The 24,287-nt window shown below is 33.5% G+C and overlaps 1 protein-coding gene across 1 annotated transcript; it reads left to right on the top strand.

Moving 5' to 3' along the window:
- The first annotated feature begins 18,682 nt into the window (after positions 1–18,682).
- LOC115702034 (late embryogenesis abundant protein At1g64065-like) lies at positions 18,683–19,674 on the top strand. Its single transcript, XM_030629495.2, has one exon. It carries the CDS (start codon positions 18,746–18,748, stop codon positions 19,415–19,417), a length of 672 nt encoding a protein of 223 aa, XP_030485355.2. The 5' UTR covers positions 18,683–18,745; the 3' UTR covers positions 19,418–19,674.
- Positions 19,675–24,287: the final 4,613 nt, after the last annotated feature.

Genomic DNA, 24,287 nt, shown 5'->3' with positions numbered 1-24,287 from the left:
GATGTGTGTTAAGAAAACCTGCCATAAAAGGGAATTCATCTTCATTGAAGATGACATTCCTAGAGATGTAAAGTCTGCCCGTGCTACTAAGACACTTTTATCCTTTATGTCTATCACTATATCCAAGGTTTACACACTTGGTTGAGTGATATTGGAATTTTATGAGTTTGGTAAGGTCTTAGACATGGGTAACAAGTGCAGCCGAAAGTTTTCATGAACTTGTAATCGGGTTTCTTTCAAAACAAAAGTTCTAATGGTGATTTGTCTTTAAGAACCGGGGTATGAAGTCTATTAATCAAATAGACTGATGTTTGGAAAGCATCCCACAAATATTTTTGGGGAATTCCAGCTTGGGCAAGGAGAGTTAGACCCATTTCAACAATGTGTCTATGCTTTCTCTCTGCCCTACCATTTTGGGCAGAGGTATGAGGACAAGATTGTTGGAAATCGATGCCTCTTTCAGCAACATGGTTACTGAAGGCTTGATATTCACCCCCTCCATCAGACTTTAGTGATTTTATTTTCCTGTCAAGAAGGTTTTCAGCTAAGTTTTGGAAATGAGTAAAGGCTGGAAGGGCATCGGATTTGGCTTTGAGTGGATATATCCAGGTATATCTACTATAGTTGTCTACAAAATGTATGTAGAACCTGAAGTTGGTGTTTGACATTACTGGGGCAGGACCCCAAATGTCAGTGTGCACAAGTTCTAAGGGAAACTTTGCTTTCTCAGTGTTTGTTTTAAATGGCAGTGAGTGTGACTTTCCAAGTTGGCAAGCCTCACAAAAATGTTCAACATCTTTCTTAACAGATTTTTCATTAATTTGGGACAAGACAAAGTTTAACACACGACTGGACGGATGGCCTAATCTCCTATGCCATTTATCCTTGATTGAATTAAAAGACTTATCAGCAGTATGATGTGTTACATTAGACTCGGACAGGCTAGACACACCAGTAAACGGTGCAAACTAAGAAATAAAGAGACTACTATTGCTACTGTTATGACTGGAATTTGTTGCAGTGTTTGGTGAGTGAAAATGGTAGAGACCATCTTTAAGCTTCCCCTGAAGAACCACCTTCTTTGTTTCCTTGTCCTTCACATAACAAAAATCATATGTAAACTCAACATTAACACTGTTATCTCGGGTTAGTTTTGAAATGCTAATTAAATTTTTGGTAATATCAGGTACATGTAGCATCTCTTTCAAAGTAAGAAAACTTTTATCAGCAGTATATAACCTTCCAGACCCGATATGATCAATTTTTAACTTGGTACCATCTCCTACTGTCAATGTTTCCTTACCATTATACTTTGTTTTCTGGTTCAGGTTGTTGACATCGGCAGTGGTGTGATTGCTGGCCCCTGTATCAGCGTACCAAGAGTCGTTTTCCATCATCTCTGGTGTGGCCACAAATGCATAGGCATGTTGTTGGTTGCTGCCTTTGTTGGGTCCTGTTGCACCAGCAGCAACTGAGCCCATATAGCTCTCATCAAACCGGTTATTGTTGGAATTTATTTTACCAGGATTTTAGATCTACTCACAAGTATGTTGATTAACATCCTAAATATGAACTTTATAAAACGATAAAATAAACACATATAAAGTTTAAGAAACCTTACATTGGGTGCAGCGGAATATAATGACTCCTTCCGTTCAGATATCTAGCCCTTGATTCCTTTCTGTAGCAGAGCATTATCAATATCTGAACCTGGATCTCTTTCTTGAATCTTTGATGTTGAAACTCCTTCTTGCTGAAAGTCTTTCTTCACGATCTTCCTCACTATGATTGAGGTATCACTTGCTGTGTGTGGGCACTACTCTAATCACTAAGATTTCGAAATTTAAGAGGGAAGAAAGAGAGAGGGAGTGGTCAGCTAGATAGGGAGAGAGAAGGCTCAGTTTTTTCTGAATCAGAAGTGTCAGAAGAAAAGTGTAAATTTCCTGAAGCCTTCACTATCTATTTATAGCATTCCACTAGGGTTAGGTTTGAATTATTTGGCATTAAAATAATAAAAAAGTCAGAGGTAAATTCCTATAAAAGTGGCTGGCCCTATACTAGTGGATTTGGGCCTCACTTTTTGCAATTTTGCAGTTTTATCTTTTCTGCATCTGATTTTCTCAAAAACGCCAATTTTCTAATTCAACCATTTAAATGCCAATTCTAACTATTTAATAACTATAAATAATTATTAAATAATATTGTCATTTATCATATTTATTAATTGAACCATACAAAGTATCATAATTAACAAATATGCCCCTAAAACTCTTTCTTTACAATTTCGCCCTTACTTAGTGAAAAATTCACAAATAAACATAGTCTAAATTGAGAATTATAATTGATTAATCAAAACCAATCACATGAGTCTTACAATCAATATTATCTCAACTAGTGGGGGGACCATGGGTCTATATAACCGAGCTTCCAATAAGTAGATCAAGAATTTAACACTAAAATTCACTAACTTATTAATTCTTCGTTGAATCCACGCATAGAACTTAGAATTGCACTCTCAGTATATAGAATGCTCTATATGTTCCACCATATAGACACATCATTAGTTATCCAATGTTATAATCCTAATGTGATCAATGATCCTCTATATGAATGATCTACACAGTAAAGGGATTAGATTACCGTAACACCCTACTATGTATTTTATCCTTAAAACACTTGACCCCGTATAAATGATATTTCAACTTATGTGAAATGAGATCTCCACCATTTATTTTCGTTTGGTCAAGCTCGAAGGAGATCATTCTTTGCTTACTATTCACCAGATAGAAGCTATAGATTCCATGTTTATGCTAGCGCTCCCACTCAATTGCACTACCGTGTTCCCAAAATGTACGTATCACCCTGACCTAAAAAGTAGGCTTAACTAACAAATCAAAGAACACGAATAGCCTTTCAAGATTGAGCCTAATCATAACAGGATTAAGATCATTTGATCTAGGATCAACTAGGCGATATTGACTTGAATAGATATTACGGTAAGTTTAATAAATCTAAGTCAAAGTTCAATATCGGTCCCTTCCGATGCATACTCCATGCATCCAACATGAGCTTTACTTTAACCAATGCTCTGGAAAGAACATAGCACTTCTCCAAATGCAAGTAAACTCTGTTGTAGATTATCATATCAGTAAAACCCTATGTCTGATAAATTTAGGAAACTTTATTCACATAGTCATGTTTACTTTCCAATGTGTTGACGGCACAATAAACAGGATCAAGTATGTGAAAAGGGTTTCAGATGAATCTATACATTATGTACATATAATCATGAAATAAATCATGTGAACCATGCAACATTAAATGTTATTTCTGATCTATATTAATAAGTAAATCTGATTATATTGAAACGAGTTTTATTTAGGGCATAAAACCCAACAGTTATAGCAATGGGCAACGGAATGACCATACTTGCCACAAACTTGGCAAGTAGGTTTTGGGCCTCCTGACCTTCCTCCTCTTCCTCTAGTGCCAAATCTGCCTCTGTTATTGTTCTTGTAACCTCCTCTGCGGCCACCATTGTGACTTGAATCACTGGAGCCTCCCAAGTATCCTTGGTTTCCACTGGAGTGAGGTGTTTTATTGGCATAATTCGCATTTGGAGCAGCTGGATTGTTGGGTTGTTTGTTGATGCCTGAGATGGCACTTAGTCTCTCTATCTTGCTGTCAAAACTGAGAAGGATATCCTGCAATACTGGCCAAGTTGTAGAGGCTCTTGCCTCTATTTGCAAAACAATAGGAAGATAATCTAGATCCAAACCAGATAACACATTAGATACGAGCAAGGATTCAGGATAAGGGTCACCTGCAAGGGCCAAAACATCTGCCCACTGCCTTTTTTGTTTCAAGTAATCAACCATACTCACTGAGCCCTTTCTTGCTGTCTGGATTTTAGTCTGATATTCGTCCATTTTGGCTTTCGAATGAGCTCCGTACAAAGCTTCGAGTGCTTGCCAAAGTGCTGCTGAATATTCACATCCCATAACTTCAGTAGCTATCCCTTCCGTCATGGATCCTTAAAGCCATCCCATGAGAAGCTGGTCATGCACTATCCATTGTTCGAATTCTGGATTGATTTCCAGATCTGTGGTTTGTTCTCCACCTTCTTTTGCAATAGCAGTGATGAACTCGACTGGCCTCGGTTTAGTGCCTTTGAGGTATCCATCAAGGCAATGTCCTCTAACAATGGCGGACACCATTGTTTTCCATAAAGAGAAATTGTTTCTGTCTAGCTTGAGGGCAAAGGGCTGGTTAAAGGTGGTTCCGAACTGTGGGACCACTACTCCATGGCCTGTGTTGACTGCTGTAGTTGAGGACGTTGGAGCTGAACGATTTATGGGAGTTTCTGGGTTGGATTGATCACCAGTAGACATGGTGTCGAGGGTTGCTCTGATACCAAGTAAGGAAATACAGAGAAGATAATTTTTGTAATGTTCAGCTCAATGAGCATCAATTCATTCATTTCCTTTTATAGTACAATACAGGATCATTCTAGAATTATATACCTCAGCAATCAGAATAACAGAAAAGGGAATATTCTCTAAAAGGTAATAACAGAAACGTGATTAAATTAGAGTATGCAATGATTGCTCAATGATGAGCTGTCAGTCGAATGAAGGACGAGGCAGGACCACAACGGTTGAACCAGAAAAGCAGAGGAAATGTACTGAAGGCTAGCCACTGGTTCTTTCATTTTTCTCAACATTCTTCACAGACAACTTCTCATTGCTATTATCCTTCCATATAATCTAATCATGATGTAGAGAGAGAATTTTAAGAATATCTAGAATTTAATACCCTAATTCCTCTCCAAACACCTGAATAACAAGCTTCTCATGCCAATCGTTGCCTCTAGAAAGATCTGCCAGTAATTTGAATGTAAAACCCTTCATACTTAAAACTTTTCATAAGCCTACTAAAACTCAAATAATCTAACAAACGTATCCAAGGTTGTTTCTAAACATCTATATCACTACCATCTGCTGCCAATGAAACTGAACCTTTTAAAATGATACCTCTAACATCCAATGAATTCTTCCACATATACGAGTTATTACTCTTAGAGTTCACTGTTCAGAAACTCTCAGTAGAGCAATACTTATTGAGAAGACAGCAAACCCAAGGCCTGGTCTCATGTTGAGCAACAGACCACACCAGTTTTTCCAAAAGGGCTTGATTCATGTCTTCAAGCCTCCTGATACCTAGGCCACCAAAAGATCTTAGTTGACAAATTTGGTCTCAGGTCTTAAAGCCATCAAATGATCCTTTCATTCGTTACCTATCCACCAGTACTTCCTCAACATTTCATCTAAATTACGTTGTTGGTGGACATACAATAAACCGACATGGAAGATGTGAAAGATTTAATCAAGGTAAGGCAACCCGCATAAGATAATAGCTTCAACTTCCACCCCTCAAGCCGTTTTATCATGTTGGTTTTCAGGATGTTATAGTCTTCCTTCTTCCTTCTCTTGAACACAAACGAGTTGCCTAGACTTGAGAAACTTCAAGGGCTAAGAGCAAATCTTTCCTTTTTATTGTTATTTAGATTTTTTGAGAATAAGACACTAGACTTAGCTTTGCTGCAGACTTGTCTGGACCATGTCTCATACACCTCAAGGCATCTAAGCAGTTCCTTGGCTTCCCCCACATTTGCCCTAGTAAATAAGATGGTGTCATCAATGAACATCAAATGCGAAATAGCTAGAGCTGCTCTAGCAATTTGGACACCATGGATCAAGTTTAACCTCTCATCTCTACATAAGAGTTTAGACAGCTCTTCTTGAGCTAGAAGAAACAGAAATAAACCTTATTTTCTGATTATGTGAATATAAAATTTATATATATTGATATATCATTTTAGGATGGGAACCTAAATTTGGAAAACTTTCTTTGGAAAAATTGGCAAATAATAATATATGAATTCTCATTGATTACGGTTGATATAAATATATTATGTACACACGTCAAACAAGTAATTAAAAGTACACATTGAAATTAATTAATAGCTTAGTAGATTATAGTAAGAGTGTAAATGGATTGGGTCAAATCTGAACTGCCTATGATCCAACCCGATACAAATCATTTAATGATCTACCCCGCTAGATCCGAAACCTGAATCTCATCCGATCCAACCCAACTTATTTGGATCAGATCAGATCCAACCTGACTTATCTTTCTTTTTTTTTTCTTTTTTTGAAGAATTTTAATTTTATTCAGGTCCCAAGTCTTAGGTTTGGGTCCGGGTCCAAGGTCTCGGGTCATACTGTGTTCAACAAAATTTACAAACCGCCCAACCTAAATAAACCGCCCAAATCAAACAGAATAAATCGACAAAAAATACAACCCAAAATTTACAATAAAAATCCAAACCACCCAATAATTATAATGGGTGGTTTACAAATTATTCTAAACCACCCAATTAACCTAAATAAACCGAATTAAATCGATTTATATATTTTTTAATAAATGTATATAAGATATTACATAAATTACATTTATTAGTTAAACTGTTTTGTATTTAAAGTTTAGACATTTTAGTGTTTAACTTAATTTTTAGACTTTATAGTTAATAATTTTTATTGTATTTAGATATTAAAGTAAAAATTTAAAATCTACACCATATTATTACTTTTTTATTATTTTATTCAATTATTTTATGTTAACTCAATTATATTTATCTAATATTAAAGTTCTTAAGATTAATTAACACTATATTATTTTTTAGCTTAAAATATAAATAATATATTCTATTTTTTTAAAAATTTAATTATTTGAATACTAGAAACTAACAATAACAATAATTATAAAAAGTAAAGATCGATTTTGTCATTGGGCGGGTTGAACCTTTTCTAATTTTTAATTGGGCGGGTCGCAACTAAATATTTGCAACTCGATATTATATTGGGTTGATAAAAATATGCCATAACCAGACCAAACCGACCGACGTACACCCCTAGGTCATAGGTTCGAATCTGGACCTTAGTCTGGTCCGAGCCTGGGCCGAGTCTAAGCCCAGGTCTTGAGTTCAAGTCTGGGTCCAAGTCCCAGGTCCTAAGTCTAGGTTCGGGTCTTAGGTTCGGTTTGGGTCCTAGGTTTGGTCTGAGTCTCGGTCTGGATCTAGGTTTGTGTCCAGGTCTCGTATCCTCAGTCCTAGGTCCAGGTGCAGGTTCTGGTCCAGGTTTGGGTCCAGGTCTCGAGTCTAGGTCTAGGTTTGGGTATGGGTCTCGGTCTGGGTCTTGATCTTAAGTCTAGGTCTGTGTCCCGGCCCTAGGTCTCGACTCCGGGTATGGGTCTCGGTCATGGGTCTCGACTTCGGGTCTAGGTCTGAGTCCAAGTTTGGGTCTGGGTCCCGAGTCTCAGGTCTATGTCCCGAGTCTGGGTCCGAGTCATAGGCTCAGGTCTTGATCTCGGGTTTGGTCTTAGATCCTAATTTTGGTCCCGATTTGGGTTTGGATCTTGGTTGTGGTCCCGAGTCCTAAGTCTAAGTCTGGGTCTCGGTCTCAGCTTTAGGTCCCGGGTGTGGGGTCTGAGGTTCAAGGTCCCAGTCCTGGTCTAGGTCCGGGTTCGAGTCTAGGTCCAGGTTTGGGTCTTGGGTCCAGGTCTAGGTCTTGGTCCTGGGTTCAAGTCTGGGTCCTAGATTCTGGTCTAGGCCCCGAGTGTCAGGTTTAGGTCCAAGTCTCGGGTTTGGGTCCCAGGTCTTGGTCTGTGTCTAGGTCTAGCCCCGGGTGCAGGTCTAGGTTCATCCTCGGGTTCAAGTCTAGGTCCCGCCCCGGGTCCGAGTCTTGAATCTCAGTTTTGGGTTAAAGTCTTGAATTAAGTTTTTATATATATTGAATCCTAATCAGATCAGATTCGATCCGAAAAAATTAGACGTGTGGAACAGATTTGATCCGAGATCCAATAAGTATCTGGATATTTCGGACCAAAAATGATCCGTCAGATCAGACTCTGACCCGATCCAACTAAATAGATCTTTTTGACATGCCTAGATTAGAGCCTAAAAAATGAAATCTAAAATAGATATTAATAGATAACACATCTTTTTAATGGTAATTTCATTATTAAAAGGTAAATCATCAGGATCAGATCACCACTAACACCACAGACCCAGGGGCACCTCCACGAGCCATCAGAAATCGACCATAAACGGGCTCAAAGGAGACCGAAACTCTCAACCTAAATCTCCACCTTGAATCTCGACGGATATCTAACCTTCACCTACCCTTGTCACTACCAAACCAATCTTACGAAAATGACAACAAACCCCACACCAGCCACAAGCCAAACCAATTTCCAGGCAAAAGAAAACACACCCACGTCGACAGATCCCTTCAGCTCACATCAACACCCTCCCCATGGAACCACCCCCACACTAGGACCGGTCGATCCTGATCCCCCCAATTACAAAATTGAACCCCCCAAAACCAAAGATGAATGACCTCGATCCTCTCCCAAAACCAATCTTCAAACGGTGACCCCCGAACCATGGACACGACTAGACCCACATTAGGTTTGGCAAGCCATGGAGAAAAAGCAGACCTATAGCAGCAACACTCACAAACCTTATATAGAAAACCTAAGTGCATGCCAAGAGAGAGAATCAATTTGCACCACTACAAAATTGGCTTTTCTCAACGGTTTATAACTTTAATAAAAATACAGAACTTTAAAAGACGGTTTATAACTGTTGGGAAAAGTCAATTTAAATTACGGTTTACAACTGTCGGAAAAAGTCACATTAAATGACTGTTTATAACTGTTGGCAAAAGTATTATTTGAATTGAATTTAATTTTTTTTAATATATATTTTTAAATATTAAATATATATAATAGTATTAATTTTTATAAAAAAAATATAATATTAATTAAAATAAATGAAATTAATATATTAATAAATTTAAATATCATAATTCATTACAGAATTTATTAAAAAAAATATATCATAATTCATTAAAACTATACCAAAATCAATGATTATTACAAAAAATACATATGATACAATTCTGAAAAAACAAATAAAGATAAAACAATAAAGAAACTAGATCGGATTATAGGCTATAGCCGCCGCAGACCAGATCGATGTTGTGGCCATCATAATTCCAACGAGTTGTGCACCTCCGATCCATGGTCAGGCAAACAACTCGCACAAATCTCCTTCAAATCTGAGAAAAAAAATTTACAAAACGCATTAAAAAATTAAAAGCTGAAGCACAATCGTTCGAATCATACATGTATAGTATTAGTTAACTTAATTCTATTATTATACAGATATATTTGTATTTACCAATCATACATGTATAGTATTTAAAGAACAATTGCTCTAATAATCAATAACAGATTCACATTTACTCTCATTTCTTCTCTGAGCTCTCTGGTTTGATCCAACATTTCTCTCTTCAACTTCTTGTCAAGCCCACATAACTCTCTTAACTCTCTTAATAATGCATGATTGGAGGATTCAAAATATTTTAAAAAACTCAAAATGAGATCTATAATTTCTATTTCTAACTCAATGTCCAAAATATGGCTAAACAAATGTCAAAATCCACTATGATCAATTTCTAATTTGTAATACCTGCAAGCTCTTCCAACTTTACCCGTTTTAGAGAGAGAAAATGCAAAGAGAGAGAGAGAGAGAGAACGGGAGCAAGAGAGAGACAAGGATGAGGGAGAGGAGTTGGGGTTTTCTGGTTCATTTGAACCATTAGTGAGAGAGAAAATGGAGAGAGAGAGAGAGATAACGGGAGCAAGAGAGAACGATACCTGAAACATCAAGTTTCTCATCAAGCCGAGGCCGCTTCGGCTCCGTTTCTTCGGATGCATCGCCATCAGGTGCGTCGTGCTCGGCGTTTGAATGGGCCTATTCGTCGGTGTTCAGCTCGGCGTGTTCCAATGCTTCGAGTTCCAGCTCTTCCACCATCGCGCCGCACAAAAAGAAGGTAGAGAGAGGGGATCAGGAGAATGAAAGAGAGAAGGGATTAGATTTTCACTTAGGGTTTTTTTTTTATCATTTTCTATTTATACTTTTTAATTTTCCTTACAAAATTTATTTTATTTATTTCATTTTAATAAATAAAAATTTGATATAATTAAATACCCCAAATTAAAAATCCCAAACCTTATATAAAAATAAAATGCCATAATTTTTAATTAAAGACCCAAATTAATTCTCCAATGATATTTTAATTAAAAATTATTGTCTAATAGTATTTTAGTCCTCTAATAATTTTTCTCTTTTAGATAATTTTTTTTGAATAACTTCTACAATAAATTTTTAAATACAACTAATTTTTAAAATTATTCTCTAATTGAAAATCTATAAATTTCAAATTTCCTAATTTTATAAATTCTCAAATTATAAATTTAATAAGCAAAAAAAAATATATATATACATATATTTTCATTTTTAAATCAAAAACATTTTTTTTTTTTTGGTATTTTATTTAAGGTAAAATTTATTTACACCCCAACAATTTCTAAAGACAACCCTATTTTAATAATTTTTATTTTATATAAAATTTATATCATTAATTGTACTAAGTTTTTTAACTTTTTTCTTTCAATTCATATTCTTAAAAAATATACTTATCAATTAAAAATAAATTATATTTTAAATATTATGATAAAAAATAAAAATAAAAAATTATATGAAAATTTTTTAGAAAAAAATAAAAAAAATGCATGATTTACAAAAAATTATGAAAATAAAATCAAAATAAGTATTGAAATTAACAGAAAAAAATGTGTGGAAAAAAATTTACAAAAAAATATTAAGAGTAATTTTTAAAAATTATTTAAGTTTATTTCTTTAAATAACAGAGTATTTATCATTGTATGGGGGTGTAAATAGAACTCCCCTTATATTTATATTGTTAAATACTAATTTCTTTTATTATGCAAAAAATAAAAGTACAAATTCTATTTTTGTTTTTCAAAAAAATCTGAAACTCTTTTTTAGTATTTTCTTTTATTAAATATAAAAATTTTTTATTAAGCAAAAAAAATCTTTTTCTTTTTCTCTAATTTGAATTTTTTGAAAACTAAAAAGAACATTTCCCAACAATTTATAACTGTTGGGAATACTAAGTAAACTGTTGGGAATACTTAGTATTCCCAACAGGTATAAATTGTTGGCATTCACTATTTTCTTTTAAAAAATTCATTTAGTATTGCCCACGGTTGTCTACCGTTGGCATTGGTTTTTCCCAACGGTTTTTTTGCTTTAGTTTTAAACTGTTGAGAAAAATCTCCACTTACTTTTTCCAACGGTTTTCATAATTGACCCTCTTATTAACCGTTGGGAAACCAAATTTTGTAGTAGTGTTGTTTTTTTTTTTTGGAAAAGAGAATCAATTTTATCTATATAACACAATTAAGAATTACACAATTAGATAAATACTTTTTTTAATAAATAAATAAATAAATATAATATAATATAATATTAAGTTCTTGAGTGATGATCAAGATGTTTTGGGTAGTGGAACAAGAAAAAAAAAATAGAAAACAGAGCAGTCATTGTTTGACAAAGATATAGAAGAAGCTACTTATACTATATGAGTATAATACAGACTTTAAGGAATATAAAAATTATTATATTGTTGAATGGTTGTTATTACATTATTACATGTGTGGAAAGAATCTACACAAGATGGACGATCCAACAATATCTGACACTGTTTGATTAAATATATTAAATTAAGATTAAGATAACCATTAATTTATTATTGTAAATCTTCATTCCAAGATTCGAGTTATTGCGTAGTAGCGATGGATTTGATAAATGATATGAACATTCTTTCCTAATTATTTCTATGATTATATGGATATATATATACACACTAGTGGGGAGTCATGTCTTGCATGTGCTGCCAGTAATTTCCAGTTATTCTTTTATTAAATTATAATTCATATGTAATATGTATTTTAATTATTTTATAAAACAACTATAATAAAATTTTATATTTATAGTTAATAATTTTTAGATTTTAAAGTTAAGATGTAGTATTGATCAAAATAATTTACTATAAATATAATTACGAATTTAAAATTTAGGAATTTTTTTATTTTTACACTTTCAAAAATATGAGGATGAGTCTAATTCTAGTGAAGAATTTGTTCCAAAAGAACAACCCCTGCTGATGATTCTAGATTTGGAAGTGAAGTGCCTGAAGATGATCCTGTCAGAACCAGTGACTGTTCCTGCTGCTACTGATCAACAAAAAGACATAGGAAAAAGACCCACTATTTCTCCAAGTCCTACTCTTCCGCGAAAAAGGAAAAGACCCTCCGGTATTACTCTTGAAAACTTCAAGCCTCATTCTCATTATTTTTGTTACAATGATCACGCTAGAGATATGAAATTTTATGAGAAGAGAAATTTTACTGTGGAGAAAAAAAAATTTAATGTTATTCTTCATAATCCTTTTGGGGTATATAATCTGCTAAAAGAAAAACGATGGATGGATACATTGATCGGATTTGATGGTTATGTAGATCGTATTGTCAAGGAGTATTATGCTAATATAACTTATGAGAGTCTCGATGAGGACTCCTTTATGTTCGGCAAAGTTTTTGTTAAGTGACACTGGTATTCTTTTATTGTGAAGGATGTGGCTAAAGCTTTCAATCTACCTTTTGGAATTGAGCCATCTAGAGTAGAATTTGAACGTCAAAAGGTGTTTAGGTTTTTCACTGGTGACAATGATTTGGAACACTTGGGCACAATGCACATGTCTCAATTTACCTATCATCATGCTGCCCTTATGAGGTTTGCCCTATCCAACTTGTTTCCTTGCTCCGATCCAGTAAATGTTGCAAATGAATTTGCTTTCTTTTTGTATAAAGTTTCTACTAGTGTAAAAATTGATTTGACTTACATGATTTGGGAGCAAATTGTCTCTCTTCGAAAGGGCAAGAAACTTAGGTCTAATCTTATTTTTCTTCACTTGATTTATAAGATTTTGTCTAACCAAAAGGAGTTGATTCTTGAGAATGAATCCATTGAAACGTCTATTGTTGGTACCACTTTCAAAGTCCCAGAAAAATCTCCCCAAGGAAAATCTGCTAAGAAAAAGGCTCGGTTTGCTTCCCTTAGTGCTACTGATGAACCTGCTGCTCCATCTTCCTCCACTTCTGCTCCAACAGAATTGGCTGAATTCAATTTGTGTTTGGGAAGGATGGAGACTAGTCAAGCTCTACTTCTCAGGAAGATAGACATCATCATGAAATTCTTCCACTCTAATGATGATTAAGTGGTTCATTTTTTATCTTTTGCTTTTCATCTATGTTTTTTGTTGAACTATTATGAATTTGTCTTTTTTGTTTGTTATCTTTGGCTCCTTGATAGACAAAAAGGGAGAGTAGTATCTATTTTTTAGATTGTTGGTTACAATTATTGACCCTTGTTTTAGGGGGAGTTATTTTGCTTATTGTTTGTACACTTTTCTGATTGAAAAACTATTTTGTTTTATGTGTCAGTATGTTTTCATGTAGGGGGAGTACTTTTTATACTCTATTGTTTTTGTTTCTAACACTTGATGTATGTTTCCTCCTTATAAAATATTTTGTCGATCAAAGTGCCAAATGGGAAGATTATTAATACTATTTTTAGCATTTTTAATTTGAGATAAATATTTTATAATTTATTAATTAATTTTAGCTGTGATATTTATTTGGTTTCTATGTTTTGTGTATTTAACTTTTATATTTTTGTATTAATGTAACGTCCTAATACTAAGGCACGCTACAATGCTTTTTCAATTACAATGCAATCTTTGCTAACCAAAGAATTTTTCCCAAAAAACGTGTCAAATTAAAACTTTTATATTAATTAATAAACTTTACAATATAATAAAATATTTACAAGTGCCGGGATCCCGTTTTTAAATTTTTTAAAGTTAATATTCCAAAATACACATTTTTCAAGTCGCACAGCGACTACCAAAATACAATCCTCAGATGTCCCGAGACCGAACACTCCAGGTCGCGCTGCTTGACATGTACAATCTCATCCGAGCTCAGGTTCACTCCTGTTGAGTTTTCGCCTTTCCTTTACCTACACATGGAAGCAGAACTGTGAGTCGACAGACTTAGTAAGAAATGGATATAACATATCACATAATTTCTGACCTATAGTTAGGCGCCCATACACCTATTTACAGGGCTTAACAGATGAGCATGAACGTTCAATACTAGGGTACAGCCACTATACCACATACACAACGTACCTCACTGTACGAGTGTTTGTAGGGTTTGTTTCGTACCCAGAGTACCACTGAGTGATATACCACACACCTCAGCACTTTCCCGTACTTGTGTTGGTATAACTGTATTGTACCCACAAACAACACTCACTATACCAATACACTCTGTATCATAACCATACAAGTGGTTGTAGTGCAAATAACAATCTAAGCATGCATATACACACACATATACATACATTCGGATAATCATATCACACATTATATTCAGTTCTTACCTGATCTCCGAATTCAAGTGTGCTGGCCGACCTGAATGGAAATTCTCGCGCTAGATGGATGCTCTAATCACATTAATTGTAACACAGATGAGTGACTCGCTAAATCACTTTCCGGGGATTTAGACTTGAAACTAAAAGTTTTCCTATCGATAAATAACATGGCAATACCCTAAATATCTCAAAGATGGGACAAACTAGGGTTCCAAAAACTCCCCCAACTGGCAGACCGGTTCCAAACCGGAAGTTCGGTTCTGGGTCACCAACCGGTCGACCGGTTGCCACAGGTCCCCCAAAACCGGAATTCCGGTTCTGTACTGGGAACCCGAAAAATTCTCCCCTTGATCTCAAAACCAACCCAAACACTACCAAACTTTCCAGGGTACCTAATAAGGGTATTCACAATACATTCCAACCAGAAAATCACAAAACAAACCATTGAAACTCAAGTTTCCATTAAAGCACAAAGCTTTGAACTCAAAGCTCAAAGTTGCATAAAATTTAATCCAATCAACAATACCAGCTACTAGGATCCTAAAACAACTCAAATTAAACATAAAATTCGAACTCCAAACAACCCTAACCCTAACAGCTCCTAAAACTCAAAATCACTTCTTGAAACCAAACAAAACTTGAGAAAAACCATAACTAGAGAGCAACTAAGGTTACCTTGATTAATTCCTCCTTGAATTCTTGCTAAATCCCAGAGAAATGGAAGAGAAAAAGTGGTCCTTTCCCTTGCTTTGTCCCAGCCGAAAGAAAGAGAGAGAGAGTTCAAGAGATAACTCTATTTACTAATTTTTCTTCTTTTCTTAATTTTTCCTCAAATGAAAAAGAACTTTTCCCAATTAACTCATGCTAAAAATTACTTGGCTAGGTGTCAAATAATAAGGCAGCCACCTAACTCTCACCAAAGAAATGACTAAAATGCTTTTACACATAAAACTAGGATATTCCAAAAGCTAGGGGTAAAATGGTCAAATTCCATAACCCCGCTTAACCTTGATAATTTATTTTCTCAAAAATATTTCCCACTAAAAAATAAAGTTCTAAACTTACCCATGTGATCAAACTAGCCATCCATCACATTTTCCGTTGTCGCCGAGCAAAATTTACAAAAATTGCATATTTCACATATAAGCTAAATAATACCCCTAGAGTTTAATAAAATCTCCGGAATCGAGAAATTATAACTCTAATATTTATGTTTAAATATTGGGGTCCACAATAATTAAATTCATAATTAATAATAAAATAACAGAAATTAGTGCTAATTGCCTTTACTAATCCAAATTACTAAAGCGGTCATTACAATTAATTAATTTATATTTAGAAGGAAAGTTGTCTACATTTTCTATTTATTGAAAATAAGATATAAATGGTAAGTTTAAGGAGTTATCCTTTCTCTGTCTATCCGGCTGTGTTAATCTGATCTTCTGTGAGTTTCCTAATATGTTTGATCAGATTTGTTATGGAGAAAACTGCTCACCATTCTGTAGGTACAGAAATGGAAATTCCAGGGCTGATTGAAGATCTACTTTAATAAATTGTCTAGTGAGTTGTGGTCTTGTTTGGACCGTGTATGAACTGTCAATAAGGTGTCTATTGATTATAAATACACCTTACAGCAGTTAGGTCTTGTATCTCTTTCTTACACTTTGAATTGTATTTATATCTTGAGAAAAGAGTGTTTTTATTTAGTAGATAAGAGAGAGTGTTCGTCTCTTACTCTGTTTATATGTATTTTGTATTGTCTTGATTCTATTTACAACTCTGTAAAAGAAGAAGAATAACAGTGCTACCTTCGGGAGAAAGTTTTACAAGCTTTCGAGAGATTGTTTTTTAAATCTTGTCTCGGGAGGAAGCAAACACTCTTCAAGGAGATCGAAGGGAGTTCAAGCACTTGAAGTTTCAACAAGATTCGATTGGAAGGTGGAATACATCAAGCTTGTGGCATACAATAAGAGGGAGTCTATTTATGCATAACTCAATTACTTTATATTTTTGAAATCTATCTAATAAATTTTATCTCTTGGCGTGACTCTGTGGACTAGTAACAATCTGAAAGGATTGTTGAAACCACGTACAAAAATCTTGTATGTTTTTACTTTTCTACACCATTTATTTTTCTGGTTTATTTTGGAGTTACAGAGTTATCTTCTGTACCTACAGAAAAAAATTATTGTAGTACCAGTTTTATTATTCCGCATTTAATTAAATAATAAACTCGCATGATATTAAAATACAGAATTTTATCATGAAAGGTCCAAACGTATTGATATCAAGTTACACTCTGTCAAAGACATTCTTGCTAGCAATAACGATAAAGTGAAGAAGATTAACACACATGAAAATCCAATTGATATGTTTAATAAGTGTGTTACTACTGAGAAGTTTAGGCTATGTCTAAAGCTGCTGAATATGAAGATTGCTGATCCTCTACTCATGGAGGAAAACCCTGCTAATGGAACTATTTTGCCTAATTATTTCTTGCTCAGAGTTTATACTTGTACAAGTATATAAATCAAGTGGAATTTGTGGGGTTATACACTTGTACAAGTTAGACTGTTAAGTTAATTAGGGAATAGTTAGTTAATTTCTGTCGTGTTAGTGGCTCGAGTTCTCATTGTACTGGTCTATATAAATACTATTTTGTTACTCAGTAAGTTGTTGAGTTGAGAGAAAATTGATGTAAAGGGTCTAAAATTTGTATAATTCAGGCCCTTGGAGAGAGTCATTTTTAGAGGAGTAAGAATCCATTACTGATGAAGAACTATGTCCTTGTGATGTACTAACTCTGAGCATCATCATCAATCAATAGGCAAAATTTCAAGGTAGTTTTATCTAAGGAGTAGATCCAAGCTCACTGCTTGTGATCATTGAACCTTGTAATCTCTGTCTTTGCTTTTCATAGCATTGTCATTTTAGTATTTTCTTTATTATTCTCTAATTCTCAGTGTTTGTTATGTTTTTGGAGGGTGATTAATTCACCACACATAATATGTAAAAAAAAAATGTTAAAAAGTGATCTCTAATTGGACTTTGATAATAATTGTTTATTTATAACTTATATATACTATAATCAATAATAATAATAAAAAAAAAACTATTCTATTAATTTTATTTTAAGGGAGCAGACACTCACCCGGATCTATGTTGGTTACCTCTGGAACATAATCAAATGAAAACACATTAATTAAGGAGAACATTCATAATATTAGTTTTGCTACTATTGTTATATATATTCTTACACTTTTTATTTTATTTATTACTTTTCTTAACATTTATATGATATTTACCTTCGAACTATATATATATAACCACTATCAAATCATGTTCTTTTTCATTTTTTTTTTCTATTAAAAATTTAAATTAAATAAAATGCGTACATGAGTTTTTAGTGGATGATGTGTTATTGTCATGCCAATATATACTACATGTGAAACTAATGATCATGGGAAAATATTAATTTTTGTTGCTATGTAATATTGAGATCTATTCTACTACTCATTATCTTACATATTGGCTCAATAGAATATATCATTTCCCATTCAAATAATTACTATGGATATTTATAAGATATATATTTTTTGAATTAATATAGATATATAAGATAAATTAGACGTATTCTTCAATACGTAAAGCAAAAGCAACTAATTAAAAACTGATTTAAGACTTCCTCAACATAAAAGATATATAATTATCGTACAATTTTTTTATTTGATTTTTTTTTTTGTGGGAAATAATCGTATAAAATTGAAACAATATACTTTATTTGAAATTTATTCAAAATTTATCATAAAACGCAAATCTGTTCAAAAAAATTAAAATCTAGCTATAGTCGGCTACCAAATTCTCTCATTATATAATAGACAACATTTAAGTATTTTTTTTATTTTAAAAAAAAATTACCCATTAATTTAAACCAAAAATTCTATATATAGCACATTTTATATATATAAAAAATTCTCTTATTAAATATAAATTTTTGATTAATTGGTTCGCACGTAAAAATTCATTATTAGGATAACACAAAAAGTCAAAGTCAAAATGTATTACATTGTTTAGGAAGAAAACTTAATCAGATCGAACTCAAAATATATACATTATCCCAACATTTTTTAGGTACGTTACGTACGTAACAATAAGCAGACTTTTTATTTTTAAGTTTCATATATAAATATGATAAGACCACTTTAATAGAACAATAACATAAAATCCAACATTATCACCAAATTAAACAAAACTATGGAAACAGAGAAATTCCCCTTAGCTCCACCCCACAACACCATCCAAAACGATCATCACGAAGTGTCACAGGGGACCGAGGACGAGCTCCGCCGAAAAATGCCGAGAAAACGGATCATACAATGCATAGCATTCGCAGCCTTTGTCGTTTTACTAATCGTTGTCGTTTTGGTGTTTACTGTTGTCGTTTTCCGATTCAAAACACCAAAATTCAGAATTAGAGAAGCCTTGATCAAAAGCTCATCAATCGCCAGCAGTTTCACTACCAATAACACAGAAAAGTATTCAGTTAACTTGTTATTGGACGCTGAATTCACCATCAACAACAGAAACTATGGCCGTTTTAAGTACGAGCCAGGCTCTGTTGTGTTTTCTTATAGAGGTTTTGCTCTTGGCCGGGCCTTCATTGATGATGGCCGGGTTAGGGGAAGGTCATCCGAGAAAATCAACGCCGTTGTGGTGCTGAACTCGGCTGGCTTGGATGGTCGAGCCGAGTCACAGCTCGGAAGGGATGTTGAAGCCGGAGTCTTGACGTTGACAAGCTACGCCGAGTTAGAAGGAAAGGTTCGAGTTTTAGGCATTAAAAAGAAGAAGTCGCCTAAGCTGAGTTGCAGTATGGATTTTGTCATCGCTCCTGGAAGTCATTCGATCCAAAATTTCAAGTGTTTGTGAAATGGTTTGGGATCTTCAACTGAAGTGTTCAATTATTGTGTATTAATGTTGTTTGGTTAAATTAATTTATAAATGTTCAATTATATAATGGTATGTATATATTGTTTATAATGGAGGCCCCATTGGTTGTGAAATACTATGATAGTTCTGATATCTAAAGAAAAATTAATATCATCAATTTTCTGAAGGATAACATATTGTTATTTGTATATTAAATATTAGGGTTTATATAATTTATGAATATTTTTATTGAGTTTTATCTAGCACCTTTTAGAATTGATCACTTCCTAGAGTTTGTTAATCAGAGACCTTTTAAAAATTATTACATTAAATTATACATTAACTCATACTTAATTATACCAAACATAGATATGAGACTTAAAAAAGTACTAGATACTGATTGTAAATGTATATGTAAGGGTTGTGAAGCAAAAATATATAGTTAAATTCATTAATCAAATTATTTCATTTAAAACATACATTATTTTAAAAAAAATCAATATAGAATTTCTAATAATATGGGTATTTATTTCATCATATTTCATGAAAATCTTTAGAAAGTAAATTTTAGAAAGAATTTAAAAAAGAAATTTACTGCAAAAATCGCTAAAAAATTCAATTTGATGCAAATTAATTATTAATTTCGAGAAATAGCACCAATAATCTCTAAATTAATAACAGTGAGTATTAGCGACACGACATCGCAATAGCTGGCTAGAGGATGGGACAATTGGGGCCTACGCCCTATGCACTACAATTTTGGAGGTCTCCAAAAATTTTAATTTATATATATTATATAAATATATATATATATATATATGAAAATAAAATACAACATATAAATCTTAGTTCAGTATATATTGCATAAAAAATTATAGCAAAATTGGTTAATTAAAATACATATTTTGGTGATGGGGTGCAATGTTCGATCCTCATTGTATTCACTTTTATTTTCCTTTTTTTTAAATTCAAGGATTTTCAATGAGAGTTTTTTCAGTTTTAACCAAAAAATGTAACAATATTACAAAAATACTTCCAGTCGGCCGAATAAACAAATATACGGACCAAATAAAAAATTACACAAATACCACTTACACACACCTTCAACCCACAATCCATGTTTTTTGGGATTAAAATTTTCGTCTGATATGCAATCTTCGGGTAACCACCCAGCAACCCAAGTCAACTAAAATAAAATCTAACCACAAAGAGAACCACCATTAATTATGGTGATTCACCTGAGAAGACAATTGGAATCAATCAAAACATGGTCTGTTTTGAATTCATGAAAAAAAAAAGTACAGAAAAACTACTATGAAACTAAAATTCAACTAGAAATCCAGTTTAATTCACATAAAACTAATGTCCTGACTTCAATTTTCAGATTCATGAAATGCAGATCTCAAAATAAAGTAGAACTGGAGTTTCCAAACAATCTAACTCGGGTATAATCCAAAAAAAAATTACATCAATACTATAGTAAAATAATTTATCCTGGTGTACTTTTGTTGTTTTATATATTTCTAATGGTGAATTTGTTCATATTAAATCATAAAGAGACATGGAGATAAAGTTACGTACGTGAAAATACTGTTTTGATTTTTAATATTGCATAAATATTTTGCTAATAGTTATTTCTCTGCATATTACCATGGACCTATAATAAGCTCTAGTAAAATAGATTATTTATTGAGTCTCATCAACCAAATAATTTATTGTTTATTAATTTTATGATTACTTTACTATAAATATAGAATTGAACTCTTAGTAATTATACGATTATATTTAGTAAGATTAACTGTAGTGTCTTTTAATATAATCAATTCCACTGATTAGCCCTCAATGTGTTGGTTTATAATTATTTTTGGTTAAATTACTATTTTACCCTTCTAATTACTTCTTTATATATCCTTTAGTTCCATTAATTCACTAGTGGAAGTGTTATTCAAAATTCCATCTAAATTTACACTCGTAACTTTCTAGTACTAGAATTAAGACATAAAAGGAACCAACATTAGATCCGTTAGGAAAGTAAGGATTCTATAACTGTAGATCATGTTCTCACCCATCTACACTATTAGATTCTTAAAATAGAAGTTGTAAGAATCATCTTCTCTAAGAAACTTTAATGAGTGAATTAAAAACACTAATAACATGACTAGGAGTTCATGATAACTCACGACTTAGGCCAATCTACTATTGAACATCGTATGATATGAATTAAGTCTTTATGATAAATGTCATGTTAATAAAGATAGCTTTTATTCATATCGGTCCTTGTCATACATAATTTTTATTATATACAATACTTTCACTTAAATGTCTCACTACATTAGTAATCTGAACAAAGATAACTTGCAGCGTAGAACGGGCATCAATGAACCATACTATCAACCATTGATTAAAGATTCTAAAACTTTAATATGTTGCTGACTGTTTTATTCATAGCTAAGTGGTCTTAGTTCTTTATACAGCTACAAGCCACAACCTGATATATGAATAAGGAATTTTTCGATATTTAATATAAACTATTCAATAATAAATCTTAATTATTTAAATATAAAGCATATATCAAAAAGTTCAACTCTTTATTAATAATCAGAAATGTCCTTATAAGATTTTTCAGGGCATAAACCCCAACAATCTCTCACTTTCACTAAACACAAACTAGGAATCTCCCTTAGTTTATATGACCCATAGAAGATTTTGCTTGTAGCGTCTTTGTGAATGGATCTTCCAGGTTATGGTTTGACATGATATCCAAGATTGCCACATCACCTCTCTCTACTATATCTCGTAATAGATTGCAATTTCTCTGAATATGCTTGTCTCTCTTGTGGCTTCTTAGTTCTTTGGAGTTGGCCACCGCTCCACCGTTGTCACAGTACACACTAGTGGTTTTTCTACTTTTGAAACTACTTCCAGATCAGTGTAGAATTTATTCAACCAAACATCTTCCTTAGCTGCTTCACAAGCTGCTATAAATTTGCCTTCCATGGTTGAATCTACAAGATTGGTTTGCTTTATACTTCTTCAGACTACAACTCCTCCAATAAGAGTAAATATTGATCCAAATTTCAACTTTTGACTATCTTTGTTCGAATTAAAATTAGAATCACTATATTTAGTGAGATTTACCTCTCCACCGAAATATACAAGCATGAGATCTCTCGTTCTTCTAAGATACTTGAGAATGTACTTTAGTATTCCAAACCTAGACTAGGTTGATAACAACTAACAATCCTTACAGCGTACAATATGTTAGGCCTTGTACACAATATTACATACATCAAGCTCCTACCTGCTAATGCATAAGGATACTTTCTCATGTCCTCTTCCTCTTGCGGGGTGTTTGGAAACTGATCCTTGCATAGAGTAATTCTATGTCTAGACGGTAACTATTCTTTCTTCGAATTCTCCATTGAGAATCTTTCTAGCACCTTATTGATACAAGTTTCTTGAGAAAGTGCTAACGTTCTCTTCTTTATATCTCTATAGATTTTTTTATCCTAAGAACATAGCTTGCTTTTCTCAAATCTTTCATTTGGAATTTATCAGCTAACCACTTCTTTGTATTTATTAACTTTTCTACATCGTTTCTAATAAGTAGAATGCCATTAACATAAATGGATTATCACAACATTACCTTTAATGTATTAGTATGCACAACCTTCTTCTTCATTTTGTTCGAAGCCATAATATTTAATACTCTTACTAGATATTCAAAAATCTAGAGGCTTGCTTCAATCCATAAATGGATTTAAGCAACTTGCACACATTTTGATCTTCCCGTGGTAATACATACCCTTCTGGTTGTTCCATATCAATGGTTTCATCAAGATCCCCACTTAGAAAAGCGGTATTAATGTCTATTCACTATATCTCATAGGCAGGTATGGAAAGTAAATTGCGCATAGATTTAAGCATTCCCATGGAAGAGAAAGTTTTATCATAGTCGACGCCTGCTCACTATGTGTAGGCTTCGGCTAGAAGTTATCTTTAAAGCTTACCTTCCCTTCAACATTTCTCTTCTTCTTGAAAATCCACTTACACTTCATGGTTTTAATGTCCTCAGGTGGAGTTTCATATTCCTAGACCTTGTTGATGCGCATGGAATCCATTTCATGATTCATGTCATTATTCCACCTATCTGATTCAGGGTAATCCATTGCTTCTTTGTAAATCAATGGATCGTCCTTTTCTATTTCAAAAACAAGAATATGTGTTTCACGTTCATAGCGGACATGTTATCTCACAATCCTCCCACTACGATAAGTACTGGGGTTTTAATTTTAGGAAATGTGGTACCACTGTCGGTCGTTCAACTAATAGTGCTAAAATTGCTGGTTCAGAAATCTCATTTCTGATTTCTTCGATAACCACTAGACTTTGTGGCTTGTGACTTTTCATATAGTCATGTGCAAGAAAAGTAGCATTTGTTGACACAAATACATTATTATCATTGTTAGAATTTCTCCCAAAACACATGGCAAGTCAGGAGTAAGCCATGTGGCATGAAAGACTAAGCACCAGGAGTGATTACATTAAATCCTTAAGAAAACTCTCGGAAACTCATTGGACACATTTAGGAAGCTCTTCTAGGAGCTCAAGTCATGTTTCACTAGCTTAGGGAATCAAGCCCACCTCGAGGAGCAAGATGAAATATATAGGAGCTCAAGTCATGTTTTCTCCATGCCGCTATATAAATGGGGCATGGAGAAGACGTCTGCAAGTGGTCTGGAAAATATGTGTCAAGGGCTTTAAACCCATTACTCTCTGATTATGCACTGCCCCATGTTCCTCATGACAGCTGTATAATGAAGAATCACATCAATCACCAAGGGCAAGGACCTATCTCACCTAACATCTA

The sequence above is a fragment of the Cannabis sativa genome, chromosome 5 (assembly GCF_029168945.1).
Source record: "Cannabis sativa cultivar Pink pepper isolate KNU-18-1 chromosome 5, ASM2916894v1, whole genome shotgun sequence".
NCBI lineage: Eukaryota > Viridiplantae > Streptophyta > Magnoliopsida > Rosales > Cannabaceae > Cannabis > Cannabis sativa.
This window is presented reverse-complemented; position numbering and strand designations above follow the sequence as displayed.

Coding starts and splice junctions, on each gene's coding strand:
- LOC115702034 (XM_030629495.2), top strand. CDS start 18,746: ATGGAAACAGAGAAATTCCCCTTAGCTCCACCCCACAACACCATCCAA.